The sequence below is a fragment of the Stenella coeruleoalba genome (assembly GCF_951394435.1).
Source record: "Stenella coeruleoalba genome assembly, chromosome: 17".
NCBI lineage: Eukaryota > Metazoa > Chordata > Mammalia > Artiodactyla > Delphinidae > Stenella > Stenella coeruleoalba.
In genome coordinates, this window is record NC_137163.1 from 63775084 (window position 1) to 63794096 (window position 19013).

Below are 19013 nucleotides of genomic sequence, written 5' to 3' on the forward strand. Positions count from 1 at the left end.
TGTTTTTCTTTTAAAAATAGAATAAAATTTAGAATTTTTTTTCCTTAAACAAAAAGTTGTGCTTTAAATTGGGCCCAGAATTTTCTTATTTCTCGGAACTATACACCCACACCCACACACACGTACAAAATGCATTACGTGGAGGCAAACTTGCACATTCCTGAGAGATCAAGGAATCATATTAATTTGCAGTCTTAAGGTACCTTAGAAATAATTTGTCTTGATTTTTATTGGGGTAAAACTGAAACTAAGAGAGGATTTCAAGGCTCATCCAGGATCACCCATCAGGTAGTTGCATATCGAGCTAGAGCCTTGATTTCCTGTGAGGCAAATTTGATCCAAATGACCTGGGTTTTACACAGTCTTCACTAACAGGACAGTCACTAGCCGTATCCTAACGCCTCTGGATTTCACTGTTCTCGGTCGAAAATGCTGGAAGTATTGCTTTCAACTAGGATAATCTTCCACCTCTTGGGAGCGTTGGAAACACGGGGTGTTTCTAGATGCTGCAATCACTGGATGGTGCTACTGGCATTTGTGGCCTTCCCCAGGTGGCAGTGTTTTCTCCCCTCACTGGGAAATAATGGGTGACCCATTATCAGGCCAGGGTTCTTTTTTTTTTTTTTTTTTTGGGCAGACCATGTGGCATGCGGGATCTTAGCTCCCCAACAGGGATGGAACCCTGTGCCCCCTGCAGTGGAAGCGTGGAGTCTTAACCACTGGACTGCCAGGGAAGTCCCAGGCCAGGGTTCTTTATATGTTAACTCATTTCCAAACCCAACTCTATCTATGGGGTACAGGTGGACGGGGTGGCAGTCTTACTTAAACAACGCTGCTTTTAGTTTGCCAAAAGTCACTTTTTGGAATTCCCATTTTGGCATGTCTACATTCTATCTTTAGATCTTTAGACAGAAAAGGTTATGTTGGATTCAAGTGGAAAATACAGTCGTCTTTAGATGGTCAACATACATTTTTTAAAAATTTTATTTATTTTATTGATTTTTGGCTGCGTTGGGTCTTTGTTGCTGCGCGCGGGCTTTCTCTAGTTGCGGGGAGCGGGGTCTACTCTTCGTTGCGGTGCGCGGGCTTCTCGTTGTGGTGGCTTCTCTTCTTGCAGAGCACGGGCTCTAGGCGCCCGGGCTCAGTAGTTGTGGTGCATGGGCTTAGTTGCTCTGCGGCATGTGGGATCTTCTGGGACCTGGGGTTGAACCCATGTTCCCCATATTGGCAGACGGATCCTTAATCACTGTGCCACCAGGGAAGTCCCCTTCTTCTTCTTCTTTTTTTTTTTAAAGAACTGCTTTCCAAAAGTGGAGGGACATTAAAAAAAAGTTTAGTTGTATAATATCACCTTTTAAGTATTTTCAGGTTTTTAAAAAATGCATTTCTGTAATAGGTTGTGGCATGATACATACTTTTCCCCATGATATTAGTGATATATAATTGACTGGCAAAATTTCAAACTGCAATTCCAAGTTTTTGGATATCTGGTCATTACATCTTGCCTATTTCCATGATTTATAAATAAAACCATAAATGCCACAACTAAGCAGAAGCAAAAAAGAAAAATGTACCCTATGAGTTATATCACAAGTCAATAAAAATACTGTATTCCTTTAAACAGATGTACTTATAAGAGCTTTATAACCCAAAGCAAGATATGTGGGATGCTTTAAGAAAAGGTTGCAATTTTGCAACAAGAAGTCTGTACAGCTCCTCCAGGCAGTAGCTGTGAAGGAGGTGCCTGTGTCTCAGAAACTTCTTTCCATCTGTTCTTGACACTTTTGCATCCCAAGCCCCGTTATTTACAAAGTTACCCATTTCGCAAGCTCAAAGCACCTTGCCTGGCAATTACGAACTCATGCAATGACATTTCATCCTTTCATGTGCAAATTCTAAAATTCATTGTAACGGAAAAGCTCAAAGTCGAAACTCTGTCTACAATTTGAAATGAAAGGATCAAAAATGTCAGACATTGCAGAATACCGGTTCGTAATAGAGCTCTCTTTATTTGTTCACTGTTCTTCAGTCATTTTTGTTTGTTTGTTACAAAATGCAGTCTTGATGCTTTATTTAAACAGTACTTAAACTAAACTGTTCATGCCATGCAAAAATAACATTTTATGCACTGTTTTGGGGAGAGGGGCTTCCCACTTTTTAGTTCACAGGCATTATTAACCGCATTTTTAAGAAACAAGTTTTTTGTTTGTTTGTTTTTGTTTTTATTATTGCCTTTGTAACTAGTCACATGCTGGTTTCACGTGTGGGACAGTAACCTGTGTCTCCTGGGTTGGAATGAATTTCTGGGGCAAACAAGTGGTTTTCCATCTTGCACCCTTCTTGACTGGTGTCCTTTTTAACTTCCGCCACAGCATGGTAAATGTCTTGCCTACAGTTGTGACTTGTGTCCTGTGGAGAGGAAGCGCCCACAGAGGCCTCTTCTCGTAAAGGGTCTCTTCCGTCACTAGGCTTATCTGCAAAGCAGTTCGGGTTGGAGTCCGCCTGCTTGTCCTGCCTCGTGGTCCCTTGGAGCTCTAAGAAATCATCGTCTTCGCCCGTGTCTATTTCCGTGAAGCTCCTCCTCTCTCTGGATGAGAAAGGAAAGAGTTTCTGCTTGGGAAACCGAGGCGTCAGCCCTTTGGAGGGTCCCTGACAATGTGCCGGAACCTCGGCGCCCAGCAAGGGTCTGTCTCCCTGGGAGGGGGTTTCTTCTAAGAGGATGGTGCTGATGAGCTGCGGGGTGGTGAGTGGGAAGTCCGCCGCGGTGACCGGCAGTGGCCTGGCCGTGCTGGGTGGGGTCTGCGGGGCCCCGCCTCTGTTGTCCTTGAAGTTCACCTTGAGCGATCCGGACTTGAGTGGGTTGCTGCCTTTCAGCGAGCTCCTCGGGCTCTCGGCGGCACTGTCCGACTGCGAGGGGCCGTGGGGCCCACCCTGGGACCCACTGGAGTCGAGGTTCACAGTTACGTCGATTGGAGCGTATTCTGGGCTGGCGTCTCTGGCCGCGGGCATCTTCTCTCGGGTTAGGGTGAGGAATGGGGGGGCCCTGGCTCTTTGGTGCTCTTCTATCCGGGCGAGGTCGGGTGGGAACTTCATCTGCAGGTGGCAAGCGGAGGGCGGCGGCAGGGGCGACCTCTCGGTCTCCGTGAAGTCGGTGGCGCAGCTCGTGAAGCTGTCGATGCTGGAGGTGCTCTTCATGTCCACGATGCCCTCGGCCTGCGCCACGGCCAGCTGCTCCTGCGGGCAGATCACCTCCTCCATCTCTATCTCTTCTTCGTACGCAGACGGCCTCTCGGGCTGCTGCTGGCGCTCGGGATTCGGGTGGGAGTGAGGCTGCGTCTTGGTGATCTCGTTGTACAGCATCTCCAGTTTCTGGGCGCTCAGATGCTGTGGGCTGGAGGAAGAAGTGTTGTTCAGCTGCTCGTGGGAGTCTTTTTGGCTGACCTCCTGGTACTTATTCTCGTACGACTTGTTGGAGCTTGTCTCCGACAGAGCCTTCCGGGCCCACTTCCACCGGCTTGGAGAGAGGCGATTATCCCCCGTGGAGTCTTTCGTATTGGCCGACTCTCCGGTCTTCTCCACAGCCACGTCTATCAGTTCCATACTGCGAGCAAAGGCATCTTTTAAGTTCATAGAAACGATGCTTCCATTCCTCTTGGCCCGCTCGAGAGCCTCTCTCCTTTTAATGGCCTTCTCCTGGCGTTTCTGCTCCTTGTAAAACTCAGAGAAGTTGTTCACGATGATTGGGATAGGAAGGGCAATCACCAGAACGCCTGCAATACAGCAGAGGCCTCCCACAATCTTTCCTAATAATGTTTTCGGGTAGATGTCACCGTAGCCGACGGTGGTCATGGTGATGGTGGCCCACCAAAATGAGGCCGGGATGCTGGTGAACTTGGTAGCATCTTCGTCCTTCTCGGCAAAAAACACCAGGCTGGAGAATATCATTATCCCCATGGCCAAGAACAGTATCAACAAGCCCAGTTCATTGTAACTCCGCCTGAGGGTGAAACCCAGGGACTGCAGGCCCGTCGAGTGTCTGGCGAGTTTCAGGATCCTGAGGATACGCATGATTCGGAAGATCTGGACCACGCGCCTCACGTTCTGGAACTGCAGCACGCTCTTGTTGGACTCCGTGAGGAAAATGGTGACGTAATACGGCAAGATGGCCAGCAAGTCGATAACGTTCAGTGGGCCCTTGAAGAACTTCCATTTATTTGGTGAGGACAGGAACCGTAAAAGGTACTCCATGGTAAACCAGGCGATACACACGGCCTCCACGTGGGCTAACTGGGGGTTGTCATTGGGCTGTCCAAATTCATCCATCTCCTGCAGCTCTGGTAGCGTGTTGAGAGACAGCGCAATGGTGGAGAGTACGATGAACAAGATGGACACGATAGCCAAGATCTGGAAAAGAAAAGAAAGTCAGGTCAGCAAGGCCTCTTAGTTGCTTAGGCAGCTAGGAGACATATGCGTTCACCATTCTTTAAAGGATATGTCTTGCTCAAAGGTATTCCAAGAAGGTGACTTTGCAACCCCAAATTCTCCAACTAATACAAATACGTCCACTTTTTATGAGTTCATTTCACTTAGAAGCTTAATGTGTATAAAACAGATAACTAATGCTCTGTGGTAACTTAAATGAGAAGGAAATCCAAGAAAGAGAGGATATACATATACGTACAGCTGATTCACTTCGCTGTACAGCAGACGATAACACAACATTGTAAAGCAAATCTACTCGCAGTAAAAATTAACAATAATAAAAAGAAGCCTAATGTAATATACTTTTTAATTCTAGGGTCTAAGCCATTTGAAAAAAATCCATTCTCCCCCCCCCCCTTGCCCATTGTTCTTAGGCACCTTTGGAAGAGTTTTCGGGGAATCGTCATCTCTCCTCTCTTAGTTATTTGTAATTTTTCTCTCTTAACCACCCGGTTTATGTTTCCTTACATGAATTGCCATACATGGTATATTAGCTAGAAAAAATTCATGATTGCCAGAAGTTTTATTCTACAACTAAAAACGCGAATGCAGACCTATGCGTGGAGAGATAATATGGCCTCAGTACAACAATGTTTCCATAGAACACGTGCGATTTGTGTGGTAAGCACTGAAGTGAGGGAGCCCCCACCCTGGGCTATGTGGCCTCTGGCCAGCCTCTGGCGGGAGAGGAGGGTTATGAGCTAACTTCATTCAGTTGAGAAAGGTTTCAGAACAAAGAACTTGAAGATTGTCCACGGTGATCTCGGTTCAGGGATCCCCGTGGGGCAGAGGCAGGGCCGCACCATATCAGATGTGGAAGGAGAGAGGAAGCGCTCAATAAGAAGTAAAAAGAGGATCAGTGACTGAATTTTGGAGTCAGTCATCCTGACCTCTGAGCTTGGCTTTATCGCTTACTGTGTGACTTTGGGCAAGTTACTTAACCTCTCTATGTCTCAGTTTACAGATCTGTCGAATGAAGACAACCATCGTAGTTATTTCATGGCTGTTGTGAAGATTACCCGACACACAGACATCACCAAATAAATGAAAATTACTCATAGTGTTAGAGGCTGAAATGAACAGGACTTCAGTCTGGAAAGACGAAGACCAAGAACAGGTATGTGGGAAATCTGTAAACCCATGCAGGGTATAGACAGCTTAAGCAGGGGTTTCCTCACTGTAACCCAGTGCTCTAGATTGATAAGGCAAAGCATGAAGATGAAGGTTTGAGGGCAACAGAATAAAGCACTTCTTTGCTTAGTACAGATTGTGCGTCTGGAACACATGATTCTTGGTGAAGTAGGAAACCTCTCTTACCTAGGTTAGGTCTGGCTTGGTTTCATCTGACCTTTGCCAATGACCTCAAGAGGTATCACTGTTATTATCTGTAGCTCTGAGAAAAGTATCCTGACACTGTTTAAGTTAGAAATTCAGCATTCAGTAGACAATGGTTAAACATCCTGAGGCCACACATCCCAGTAAACATGAGACTGTGAAAAAAATTATCTATAACTGACATCAGGACTTCTGAACTTCTCTCCTCTTTATCCTTCTAAGTTTCTCTACTTCTGGGTTATTCTCTTTACCCTTGCTCTTTTCTCCTCTTATGCCTCATTTATACCTTTCATTGTTTTTTCTTCCTGTTTCTTCCAGCTCCCATCTTTCCTCTTAAATCACTTTAGAGTGAAAACCATAGTTTGTTCCAGAATGCACTGCAGAAATGAAGTAAAGATTTAAGTTTTCTTAACTTAAAGAACGGTACTGAGGGGCTTCCCTGGTGGCGCAGTGGTTGAGGGTCTGCCTGCTAATGCAGGGGACACGGGTTTGAGCCCTGGTCTGTGAGGATCCCACATGCCGCGGAGCAGCTGGGCCCGTGAGCCACAACTGCTGAGCCTGCGTGTCTGGGGCCTGTGCTCCGCAACAAGAGAGGCCGCGATAGTGAGAGGACCGCGCACCGCGATGAAGAGTGGCCCCTGCTTGCCACGGCTGGGGATGGCCCTCGCACAGAAACGAAGGCCCAGCACAGCCAAAAATAAATAAATAAATTAAAAAAAAAAAAAAGAACAGTACTGAATTACTAGTGTTTTATAATTTTTTCTTAAGCAAAACTAAGTACTTTTTACCTGAGTATACTTCAGGAGTTCCTTTAAAAATGTGGATCAATGAATGACAGTAGAATAAAGGTTCTCTTCATCTACTCCAGAGACTGTGAAGGCTAAAGTTAGAAATCGCCTCAAGAAGGTTTAGATAAACCCATGGATAATGGATTCAGAGGGTTTATTAAGGACACGTTGGGAATGCTCACCTCAAAGCTTTCCCCTCAGGGGCCAATGGAAGGGGGACATTTACAATATTCTGTCACTTAAATATTCTTAGGAAGCATTGGTCAGATTCCGTTTACTCTTATGTTCTTACCATAAGGAACTAGGTTCCTCTGTATTTTCTAGACGGTCACACTGTTCCTGATATACCTTTGGGCATTTTAAGCACTGGGATTGCTGCCAGCATTCTTGTGCTGATAATCTATATTCTAGATTTTCCATATCTTCTTATCTGTTCACCTGCCTGTTTTGGATGCATTTTATTTAGGGCAAGAGCAAGAGAAAAGCAGAAATACAAATGAAACCATTCTACTATCTTCCAACCTTTTAGACAAAGAACAAAGCGGATGATCCAAGGTGGACCTTCAGGTTTTCCATGACTCCACAATCTGACCGAGATTGTAGGTCATTTTACTTTCGTATGTAACTTTGGGAAATAATGAACATTGTATAGTTCTGACTTAGTCTATGGTCTGGTTGATGGCAACTTAATGAATATGGCTACTTTTAACACCTGAAACTTTAGCATGGGCACAGCAAGATTTGAAGGACATTCTTGAAGAAAAGGAATTACTCAAGAAAAAATATCCAATCACTCAAGCCCTTAGCAACCCCACATTCATGTTAAACTATAAGGTATTGCAGCGCATTATTTTCTGTCTCACGTTCAATCTGTCAAAACCCATTTGCTATCAATGTAAAGGAATGGTTTATTTTAATTATCTTGTGAAACTTGGAATTCTCCAAGAAAGACAGCACCTTAGACAAATTATTCAATATATACCAAGGGTGATGTGTGATGCAATAAGCCAAATGCAAGGTTATTGTTTTATGGTAGAGTTTTCTTTTTTGTTAACACAATAAATAGAACAAATGTGAAATTTTGCTCTAAGTTACAGGATACACCTCTAAACATGGATATTTACTTTGGTACAGCAAACCCTTATGGCATTTACGTATTGCTTCATTTGTTATAACCATGCACAAGTTAGGTTTTTAATCCTGTCACCCCTAATACCCAGCCTCCAGAGCTGGCTCTTTCGGCTCCAGCAAATAGACTTATGTTTGTATATCGCAAATGAAGTGGAAATTCCAAACAATTACCTGGGTGATATCCGTCACCCCCCTTGGAATTTGGATTACATCATTTCCAAGGTTCCTTTCACCTCTAACATATGGCGAGTCTCTTTCTCAACTAAAACATTGTGCTAATTCCATTCATGTCCGCAAACCAAACCAAGGACAAGTCATAGTTGAGCCCATCGTTTTGGTTGAATTGCCAACATATAATTTTGTTGCTTAAGAAATAAAAGATTCAAATGCGAAGGCTTTGTAAAACATCGTACTCTGTATGTTCCAAGCATTTAGTTACTGGAAATAGACATTCTTTCTGGATAACACTTTTCTTCCCTTTTGCATTGCCTGGATAATGACTTAATTCTTCACTTAGACACAGACTTTCAGAGGATCACACAGAGGTAAGAACAGGGCTCCTGGCACTGGCATTACTGGGTCCCAAAAGTTGGTTGCATCGATTTCTGTTTGTGAGAGAAGTAAGGCAGGTGGAGATTTGCCCCTATTTACCAACTTGTTGATTTTATATCTTTTGAAGATAGTGGGTGTTTTGTGGTGGAAAGAACACAGGACAAGGAATTAAAATACATGGCCTGATGAGACCTTCAAGATGGTGGAGGAGTAAGACGTGGAGATCACCTTCCTCCCCACAAATACATCAGAAATACATCTACACGTGGAACAACTCCTACAGAACAGTTACTGAATGCAGAAGACCTCAGACCTCCCAAAAGGCAAGAAACTCCCCACATACCTGGGTAGGGCAAAAGAAAAAAGAAAAAACAGAGACAAAAGAATAGGGACAGGACCTGCACCTCAAAACAAAAATAAACCAATAAACTGAAAACGTAGGCAGAACACTCTATGACATAAATCACAGCAAGATCCTTTTTGACCCACCTCCTAGAGAAATGGAAATAAAAACAAAAATAAACCAATGGGACCTAATGAAACTTAAAAGCTTTTGCACAGCAAAGGAAAACACAAACAAGACGAAAACAGAACCCTCAGAATGGGAGAAATATTTGCAAATGAAGTAACCGACAAAGGATTTAATCCCCCAAATTTACAAGCAGCTCATGCAGCTCAATTTCCAAAAAATAAACAACCCAATGCAAAAATGGGCAGATGACCTAAATAGACATTTCTCCAAAGAAGATCTACAGATTGCCAACAAACACATGAAAGGATGCTCAACATCACTAATCATTAGAGAAATGCGAATCAAAACTACAACGAGGTATCACCTCACACTGGTCAGAATGGCCGTCATCAAAAAATCTACAAACAATAAATGCTGGAGAGGGTGTGGAGAAAAGGGAAACTTTTTGCACTGTTGGTGGGAATGTAAATTGATACAGCCACTATGGAGAACAGTATGGTGGTTCCTTAAAAAACTAAAAATAGAACTATCATACGACCCAGCAATCCCACTACTGGGCATATACCCTGAGAATACCATAATTCAAAAAGAGTCATGTACCACAATGTTCACTGCAGCTCTATTTACAATAGCCAGGACATGGAAGCAACCTAAGTGTCCATCGACAGATGAATGGATAAAGAAGATGAGGCACATATATACAGTGGAATATTACTCAGCCATAAAAAGAAATGAAATTGAGTTATTTGTAGTGAGGTGGATGGACCTAGAGTCTGTCATACAGAGTGAAGTAAGTCAGAAAGAGTAAAACAAATACCGTATGCTAACACATATATTTGGAATCTTAAAAAAAAAAAAGGTTCTGAAGAACCTAGGGGCAGGACAGGTATAAAGACGCAGATGTAGAGAATGGATTTGAGGACACAGGGAGGGGAAAGGGTAAGCTGGGACAAAGTGAGAGAGTGGCATGGACATATATACACTACCAAATGTAAAATAGATAGCCAGTGGGAAGTAGCCGCATAGCACAGGGAGATCAGCTCGGTGCTTTGTGACCACCTAGAGGGGTGGGATAGGGAGGGTAGGAGGGAGACGCATGAGGGAGGAGATATGCGGATATATGTATACGTATAGCTGATTCACTTTGTTATACAGCAGAAACTAACCTACCATTGTAAAGCAATTATACTCCAATAAAGATGTTAAAAAATAAATAAAACCCATGGCCCTACCTCCGTGGCCACGCGGACAAGCCAGGTTCCTCTGCAAACATCAGTGCCCTCATCTGCAAAATGAGGTGCCTTCCAGTTGCCTCACCTGCCTGAGAGGCTTGTTAAGGACCAGACTAGGTCAAGCACATGCAGCATCTATAAAATGGAAAGTACTATACGTGCTGGAGTTGCGTCTGGAAAAAGCCTTTGGTCAGCGTTGGGAGGGAATAATGAACACAAACCGCTTCTCACCCATTTAAATACAACTGGAGACCTATTTCGTGTTCATAGTTTAAAGACTTTCAAGCACATTGTTTCCCCTCGCCAGTGGTTTGCATGCCAAACCCAGATAACTGTAGCTTATCTGCCTTAGGACTGAACCATCTAGTTTGCCAATATTTAAGAACTGGACTGAGGTTGGCTGGGTGTGTGGGCGGAATGGGTGAGGTTGGTCAAAGGGTATGAACTTCCAACAATAAAATAAATTGAGTCCCGGGGATGTACAGCAAGGGGTTAATAGAGTAGAAGAGAGTAGATCTTAAAAGTCGCATCACAGGAAAAACATTTTGTTACTATGTGAAGTGATGGATGTTAACTAAACTCATTGTGGTAATCATTTCATAATATAGACAGATATCAAATCATTATGCTGTACACCTAAAATTAAATCAATGTTGTATCTCAATTATATCACAATTAAAAAAGAAAGAGGTAGACTGAGGTCGCTTCGGGTGAATCTGACCTGCCTTGAGTCTTAAAATATGCAGAAAGTTTTCAAGCTTGGGCCTCCTGAGTGATAATCTGTTTTGTATTCACCAACCCTCAGTACTCCCCCAAAACACATGGGAACTTGGGTGCCTTGCACTGAGGTCAGTGCAGATACTTTCTCTCTCTCATCTCCCCCAAACTCTCCTTCCTTCTTTGACAAATCTGTGCTGAGAGGTGAAACTGAGTGAGTTATAAGCTCTTAACTATATAGCACTCCTGTGTTATCTTCTTAGTGGAATAGAGTACATTAAAAAAAACAAAACCTGGTCAGCAATAGGAAACAACATGGGGAAACGTGATTATAAGAATTTTCAGGAGAGAATCAACTTATTTAAGTCGGCAGGAAGAAGGTCTGTGATGAGCATTATTAGAAACATGAAACTTCTTCTATTTTCAGGAAGAGGACAGAGCACAATGACAGTTCTGAGCCTGTAAGCCAAAGACCAAACCATTTGTTGAGGGAAGAAGTGAGAAGTAGGTAAAAATATCATGACTTTCATCTACCTATCTTCTATTTCTAGCTGTTTCCCAGAAGACTACTGGACTCAGCAAACCAGAAAATAAATCCTGTGATTTGCACCAAAGGAAGAATAATCTAGGACTGTTTGCAGTCCTAATATCTCATATTCCTTGAAACCATGATGCTCTCCTCTAAGGCTGGGGGCCCTTGGTTGACGGTCAGCCCTTTCTTCTCACAAATATCCGCTTGCCCTCCCAGGACGAATGAGATTCTGTGCTGAAGTTCTCTGATGATTTGCATATACAAGCATGAATCCCTTATGGGCTAGCACCACATGACTCATGCAAAGAATGAGCATCACTGAAAGGGTCAGTTGATTTTTAATTATTTTGGACCCATGGATAACAGGAGCCCAGAAATTCAATCCCCAACCCCCCCATCTGTGGACTGCTGAATGAGGGGTTTCAAAAGACTTAGTCATCCACACACAAGCAGATGTCAGCTGGAAGCCTGTATGATGCTTTTCATTTGGGATGGGGTGGGATGTGAGAAGCAATCCAGTTCTGCATACTATCGAATTTTTCTTTTGGTTTTTATTCTCAGATCTGAAACCAATTTTTTGAGAGGAGAGTTTTTGGCTGTCTTATGACTAAAGATACTCTTGTCATATTTTCTTGGTATCTCCTGAAATAAGCTGCGTTTCACTATCCATGATACATTTCTTATTTTAAAAGATTAGATTTGGGGAAGCAAGTCATTAGGTAGAAGGCTGGTGAAGGGAACTTTAATCTCATTCATAGTAACTCTGCAAAGAAAGGAGCAACAGTAAGATAGAGACACCTTTAATCTTACACCCACTCCAGTGATTAGACAACCTCTTTGTAGGTAATTTGTTCTTACAAAGTCTTCAGGAGCCAGAGAGTAAAAATGAAGATGGGCCAAGCTTGGTGAAACACAGACATTACTGCCTCTATTGGCCCCTGAAGGGCAGGAACTATGGCTCTTTTCTTTAGACTGCTCAGCCTAACTCCAAGAACGCACACCATCAATGTTCAGACTCTTCCCTTTAGTGTGTGAATAACAGATTTTGGGGGAAGGACACAAGAAAGAGAATTAGTGGAGTATATCCTTTGAACAGGATTTCATTTAACTTGATACCTAGAATGTAAAAAAAAAAAAATCATAGAACAATCAAGTTAGATGAAATCTGGAAGTATGCCATGTCTTACTTTATAGATAAAGAAACAAAAGATTCAGGGATTCCACTGCACCTGGTGGGTGGAGGGGAGGCAATAGTAAGGGACTTAGAGTTGACAAGTCTGAGTCTGAATCCTGCTTCTGATTATTCTATTAGTTTTGAGGACTTGGGCACCACAATTAGCTTTTTTCTAGGGCTTATTATTCCCATATAGAAAATGTGGAAAATAAAGACTTGTTTTGCTTACCTATAGAGCATTGTTTTGAGGACTGTGCTGGCTAATTTTATGTGCCAACTTGGCTAGGCTGTGGTGCCCAGTTGTTGCATCCAACAGCAGTCTGGAACTTGTGAAGGTATTTTTTAGGTGTGATTAATGTTTAAATCAGTAGACTTTGAGTAAAGCAGATTATCCTCCATCACGTGGGTGGGCCTCGTCCAATCAGTTGAAGGTCTTAAGATGATGACAAGTTTTCCAAAGAAGAAGCAATTCTGCCTCGAGACTGTCACACAGAAACCTTGCCTGAGTTTCCAGTCTGCCTGGCCTGCTCTGTGGAATTTTTTATTTTATTTTTTTAAGATTTGGGTTTTTTTTTTAAAGCCATTGCTTTTATTTATTTATTTTTAAAATTTTAATTAATTAATTAATTTTTTTGGCTGCATTGGGTCTTCGTTGCTGCACGCGGGCTTTCTCTAGTTGCAGCGAGCGGGGGCTACTCTCTGTCGCGGTGTGCGGGCTTCTCATTGCGGTGGCTTCTCTTGTTGCAGAGCACAGGCTCTAGGTGCGCGAGCTGAGTAGTTGTGGCTCGTGGGCTCTAGAGCACAGGCTCAGTTATTATGGTGCATGGGCTTAGTTGCTCCACAGCATATGGGATCCACAGATTCAGGGATTGAATCCGTGTCCCCTTCATTGGCAGTCAGATTCTTAACTACTGCGCCACCAGGGAAGTCCTGCTGTGTGGATTTTGAACTCAAGATTGAAACATCAACTCTTAACTTGAATTTTCAGCCTGCTGTCTTGCCCTGTGGATTTCAGACTTGCCAGTCCTCACAATTGTGTGAGGCCAGCTCCTTGATGTCTATCTGTCTGTCTATATATGTATATAAATACACACACCCCTATATATGCATTTACATATATAGGGTTGGCCAAAAAGTTTGTTCGGATTTTCTGTAAGATGTTATGGAAAAATCTGAGTATATATATATATTCTATTGGTTCTACTTCTCTGAAGAATTCTAATACGAGAACAAATAAGATAAAATACATGATAGCACTTTGCAAGCTGTAGAGTGCTAAAAAATGTTAATTATTTAAACTTATTCATTTATTTATTTGGCCACGCCACATGGCATGCGGGATCTTAGTTCCCCTACAAGGGCTCGAACCCGTGCCCCCTGCAGTGGGTGCGTAGTGTCTTAACCACTGGACTGCCAGGGAATTCCCCCCAAATGTTAATTGTTATAATTATTCGAGAACTTCCCAAATCATACATCTATTCCTGTTGAGCCGTAAGAAGTTCCTCATTCTTTGTGTGACTCCAATGCCTAGATGGTGGTCCTTTTGACATCCTACAGAGAGAGCGTATTCATGTGCATGGCATAAGTTGGAGGGCCATAAGGAAAGACAGTTTTATTACTTGGCGCAAAATGAATCAAGAAGAATTCCCTAAGTTGGACTTTTCTTAACAGCTGTCAAGCTCCTAAGATGCCGCATCTTCCACTTACCTGAGCTGAGTGAACTCAGGGAAGGTGAGCAAGTGGAAAATGAAGGTCAACAAATATTACTCTCGAAAACCACATAGGGGGTTTGTTAATTATGTGCCAGTGGGACTCATCCTCAATGTGGGTGGGGAATCAGTAAGTGATTCAAATTTTGAGACCCTTGTAAAGACCGTTATGCTTTCATGTGTTTTTCAGCCGGTTTCATCTTTCCATTCCTTTTTACTCATGCTTGGTGGTTGAACTGGCTTGAATTCCCCCTTCCAGCCAGGCTGGGACCCTCACTGCTTCCTGGGCATGTCATTCCTTTTCATCCCATCAGGCACTGCCTCCCCCATTGTCCTCTATCTGCCCCAATCCTGCCACTTCTCCAGGAAGCCCTCCCTTGCACTCCAGATGACACTGGCGTCTCTCCTCTGAATGCCTGAAGCCTCTATTTCTTGGGTTACCAAATGCACAGAAGGGGTCACGCACACTTCTTGCATTTACTCACGTGGTCTCCCTTTGCAGCCTTGCCTGCGCTCACAGAGCTGCCTCCTGGCAAGATTGCCAGATTTAGGAAATAAAGATACAGGATGCCCAGTTAAGTCTGAATCAAATTTTTGTATGAGACAACAAAGAATTTGTTGTTTATAAGAAATTCACTAGGCATTCTGTATTTGATCTGGCAACCTTACCTCCTTGGAATGTTGATCCAGGGGGCAATCCCCTTGCTCCAGGCTGGCCCCATTGGCTTCTCTTCCTCTTGCAAACCTGAAGTTTGAACTGAGAGGCTTGGAGATTAGGAGTTGCTTGGACGGAGTCACATTAATAGCAGTGTCCCAGAAGAAGGAGCGACAGACAAAGCCCCTCAATTTCTGCCTTGGAACAGTTCCTTCCAATAAGCTGTCTCTCCCCCGCCCTGTATTAGCTTCAGTTGGCCAGAGTTTTGATCTGTTACACCCATAAAACCTTACAAGCTTCTTAACTAATCATTTGACAGTTTCATAGGAGATAGTTTCGTTTCTCAAACAGGATTTTCGAATTATGGAAGGGAATGACTACCTATTTTCTATAGGTAGAAACAGAGCAGACACTTCGCAAATCTGTTTTAAATAAATGAATAACCATAAAAAGGGACTGGAGGAAAGGAGAATAGACCTTGAAGAAACCAAGTATTTTCTAATTACCCAAGAATAATAAGATAGGTTCCTAGTCATTTTCTCTTGCTTCCACATGGTCCAAAGTCAGCCAAAAAGCTTTAACCAGCAATAGACTTTTTTAACGACAGAAATTCATATTACAAATATCCCATTTTGTGATAACAGACCAACTTTACAACTTCAGCAAAATAATCATTTCCTAGTTTAAGCTCTGTAATTTTAATAATCCTTTCTGGTTTTTTTTTTCATTATGTTGAGCAGATTGCTTTTAAAATTTTTTTTTACCTTATTCTTTGAGAAGCCTGCTTTTGACTGCATATTAACTTTCAGCTTCACCTTCACAGAAGGGTACATTTTCTTAAAAAAAGTGTTGTATTCATTTTATATCACTTTTCTTTTTGCTGAGTATGACTTGAGCCTCAGTTAATCCAACCAGTGAATAAAGTGATAGTTCCTTGTATAGATATGGGTGGATTCAGGTTTGTGCAATAAATGTTAAGCCACTGAGAAGAATTAATAGTGTAGGTTAACTATGAAAAAGTACATACATACAACTATACTTCAATAAAAAAGAATATGAAAAAGACACACACACACACACACACACACACACACACAATCACTGTTCCATGTAACCAAAAGTAAAGCATCAGAGGAAAGTCACCAAAAAACTTCATAAAAGCGTAAACTTACAAGTGTTGCATTTAATATTTATTTACAAGTATAATTTGTTAAAATACCGTGCCTATGTAAACAAATATCTTACATGTGTGAAGACCTAAAACAAAATAAGAAAATGAAAAGAAGCTTCCCTCTCTCTTCTCCTTTTTACTCTCCTTCAATTTTCTAGTTCTTTGAAAAGATAATTCATGAAAACCTGAGGGAGAAAAAACAGATTTTGAACACAGAGTATTTTGAACAGTGGAGTATTTACAGCTCTATCATCCTTCTTTTTCCTATTGGAAAAATGTTTCCTTGCTCTCAGGACAATTCTAATCATAAATCTTCTTTTTGTGAGGGAGGCCTTAAAGGATGGATAGAAGTTTCCACACAGAAAAGGGGTTAATGGGCACGATAGGCTGACCTCTCAGGATAAGTGAAGCTTCAAAGCCCAGACTATGTGGTTTGCTCAGAAAGTTCCAAGAATTTTGTTTGACTGGGGTCCTCCATAGGAGTCCCTGGTGATTTCAGGGCTGCTGCATGTAAGGGTACAGGCTGTGCACTGGTCTGCTCCAGAGGGCACCAATAAAGAGATTAGAATGTGAACGGTGCCTCTGTCATCTGTGCAGTAAACAGCTTTCACAAGCTTGCGACAGTCCTGGTTTCTGGGACCCAAGGAGTCTGGTGTGACTGATGCAGGCGGAGGAACAGAGCTGAGCGGGGGTGGGGCGCTTCTGGGAAGTGAGGCAATGGACCAATCCTGAAGGCTGTTGGATGCATTAATGGACAGTTTGGTGGGTTTTCCTCAAAGTGTGGTCCCTGGACCAGAAGCGTCAACATTATGTAGTAACTTGTGAGAAATGCAAATTCGCAGGCCTCATTCCATATATATCGAATCAGAAGCTCTGGACAGAGGCCCAGCTACCTGTGTTTTCACAAGCCCTCTAGGTCATTCTGATGCTCGCTAAAGCTTGAGGACACTGCTGTCAGGAGGAGAAGCCATAGACGTTTTAAGCAAGGGAATGACATGTTCAGATGTGCATTTAGAAGAGCACAAACTAGGAGGTGTGGGACAGATAGGGGTAGGGGTGCAAATGAAGACAAGAAGAGAAGTTTCCATTGCAAGGACAGTAGGAAAGGGCAAGAAGGGAAGAGATTATAAAAATGTTCACAGTCGGCCCTCTGTATCCACGGGTCCTGCATCCCCAGATAGGGAGGGCCGGCTGTACTACACCATTTTATATAAGGGACTGGCGCATTCATGGATTTTCGTATCCGTGGGTGTCCTGGAACCAATCCCCCGCAGATGCCGAGGGACCACTCTATAAGCTGGAAGTTCAACCTTACTTGCTGTGCAGTTGGGAACTCTAGGACTCTGCCATGTTTATGACTAAGTTTATCAGGGAGACTGAGTAGCCTTGACAGATCGCCATTATTATCTTACACAGGTAGAAACTCTGAGTGATCCTTGACTTAAATAAATCATAATTTGTCTTTGAAAATGATATTTCTTCATATTAAAGAATTCCAATAAGAACTTTAGGGTTTTTTTTTTTTTTTTTTTTTTTGTTTTTTTGCGGTACGCGGGCCTCTCACTGTTGTGGTGTCTCCCGTTGCGGAGCACAGGCTCCGGACACGCAGGCTCAGCGGCCATGGCTCACGGGCCCAGCCGCTCCGCGGCATGTGGGATCCTCCCGGACCGGGGCACGAACCCGTGTCCCCTGCATCGGCAGGCGGACTCCCAACCACTGCGCCACCAGGGAAGCCCAGAACTTTAGGTTTTGAAATAGAAACAGACAAATTTTTCTCTTAAACACCAGTTTCTTGGTACATGAAAACATTATGAGACACGCACTATATTATTTGCCAGAACTATTTTCTTTTATAAAATTTTACCCTAAGTGTACATTCTGAAATCACACAGGGCAAAAACTAGTTTAAGAACCCATTTATGGGGGCTTTCCTGGTGGCTCAGTGGTTAAGAATCCACCTGCCAATGCAGGGGACACGGGTTCGAGCCCTGGTCTGGGAAGATCCCACATGCCGCGGAGCAACTGAGCCCGTGCGCCACAACTACCGAGCCTGTGCTCTAGAGCCCGTGAGCCACAACTACTGAGCCCACGTGCCACAACTACTGAGCCCGCGTGCCTAGAGCCCATGCTCCGCAACAAGAGACGCCACCGCAATGAGAAGCCCTTCCACCACAATGAAGAGTAGCCCCCGCTCGCCGCAACTAGAGAAAGCCCACGCGCAGCAACAAAGACCCAATGCAGCCAAAAATAAAATAAATAAATTTATAAAATACCATTCACTTTATTAAAAAAAAAAAAGAAGCATGCTCATTTGTTGAATTATTTCTCACCCACTCCAACTTCCAATTTCTGCAAGGAAGCCTTCCACATTTACAGAATTAACGTGCCATTAAAGACTGGCTGTGTTCCTTGGACACCTAGTCGGCCTCATCAATCACCATTAACAGGGAACTGCAAGGATTTATTTCCACCATTAGCCCCATATCTAAAGACTGTCACAGCAGCTTCAAAGAAAGAAAACAACAAAAGCTGTAATGCCATCATTATTTTTCCTTTTAATGAATCTCTGCAGCAAATCTCTTCTAGAAAGTAGTTTTGGGGTCAACATCATTAAGACGACATTATGGAATGCCAGAAAACAGAAGACTTACGAGGGTCATGCTGAAATGAAGCGGCTCTTCCAAGGGGAAGGTTAGATGGGAGCCAAATCCAGCTGTGACTGCAGAGAACTTGCGGGGTTCACCTGATACCTGCTCCTGGGGGCAGGCTGCTGTGCTGTCCCTGGGCCAGTGGGCAGCAGCAGCTCATGGACGCTTCTGTTGCATGGATGACAGGTGTTCTTCATGGCCTGAAGCCAAGCATCACAAACAAGGGCCTTGAATGGATTTCTGTTTGGCTTGTTTTGACAGCAACCATTGGAGACCCATGATTTAAATGGGCTCAAGCACATCTGTTCTTATTAGGGATTAAGGAGGTGTTTAATTGGGCAGAGAGGTCCTGCTGTTTATAGCTGTCGGATGTGGACATTTTCTACAATCACATAGACTCATTCTGTTATCTGTA

The 19013-nt window shown here is 43.2% G+C and overlaps 1 protein-coding gene across 2 annotated transcripts in view; it reads right to left on the bottom strand.

Moving 5' to 3' along the window:
• Positions 1–1994: 1994 nt before the first annotated feature.
• Positions 1995–19013, bottom strand: part of KCNB2 (potassium voltage-gated channel subfamily B member 2) — a 401789-nt gene continuing 384770 nt past the window's right edge. For both annotated transcript variants that reach the window (XM_079901460.1, XM_079901461.1), the window contains exon 3: positions 1995–4404. In XM_079901460.1, coding sequence (XP_079757586.1) covers positions 2245–4404 — 2160 coding nt within the window. In that variant the 3' untranslated portion in view covers positions 1995–2244. The remainder of the gene's footprint in view (positions 4405–19013) is intronic.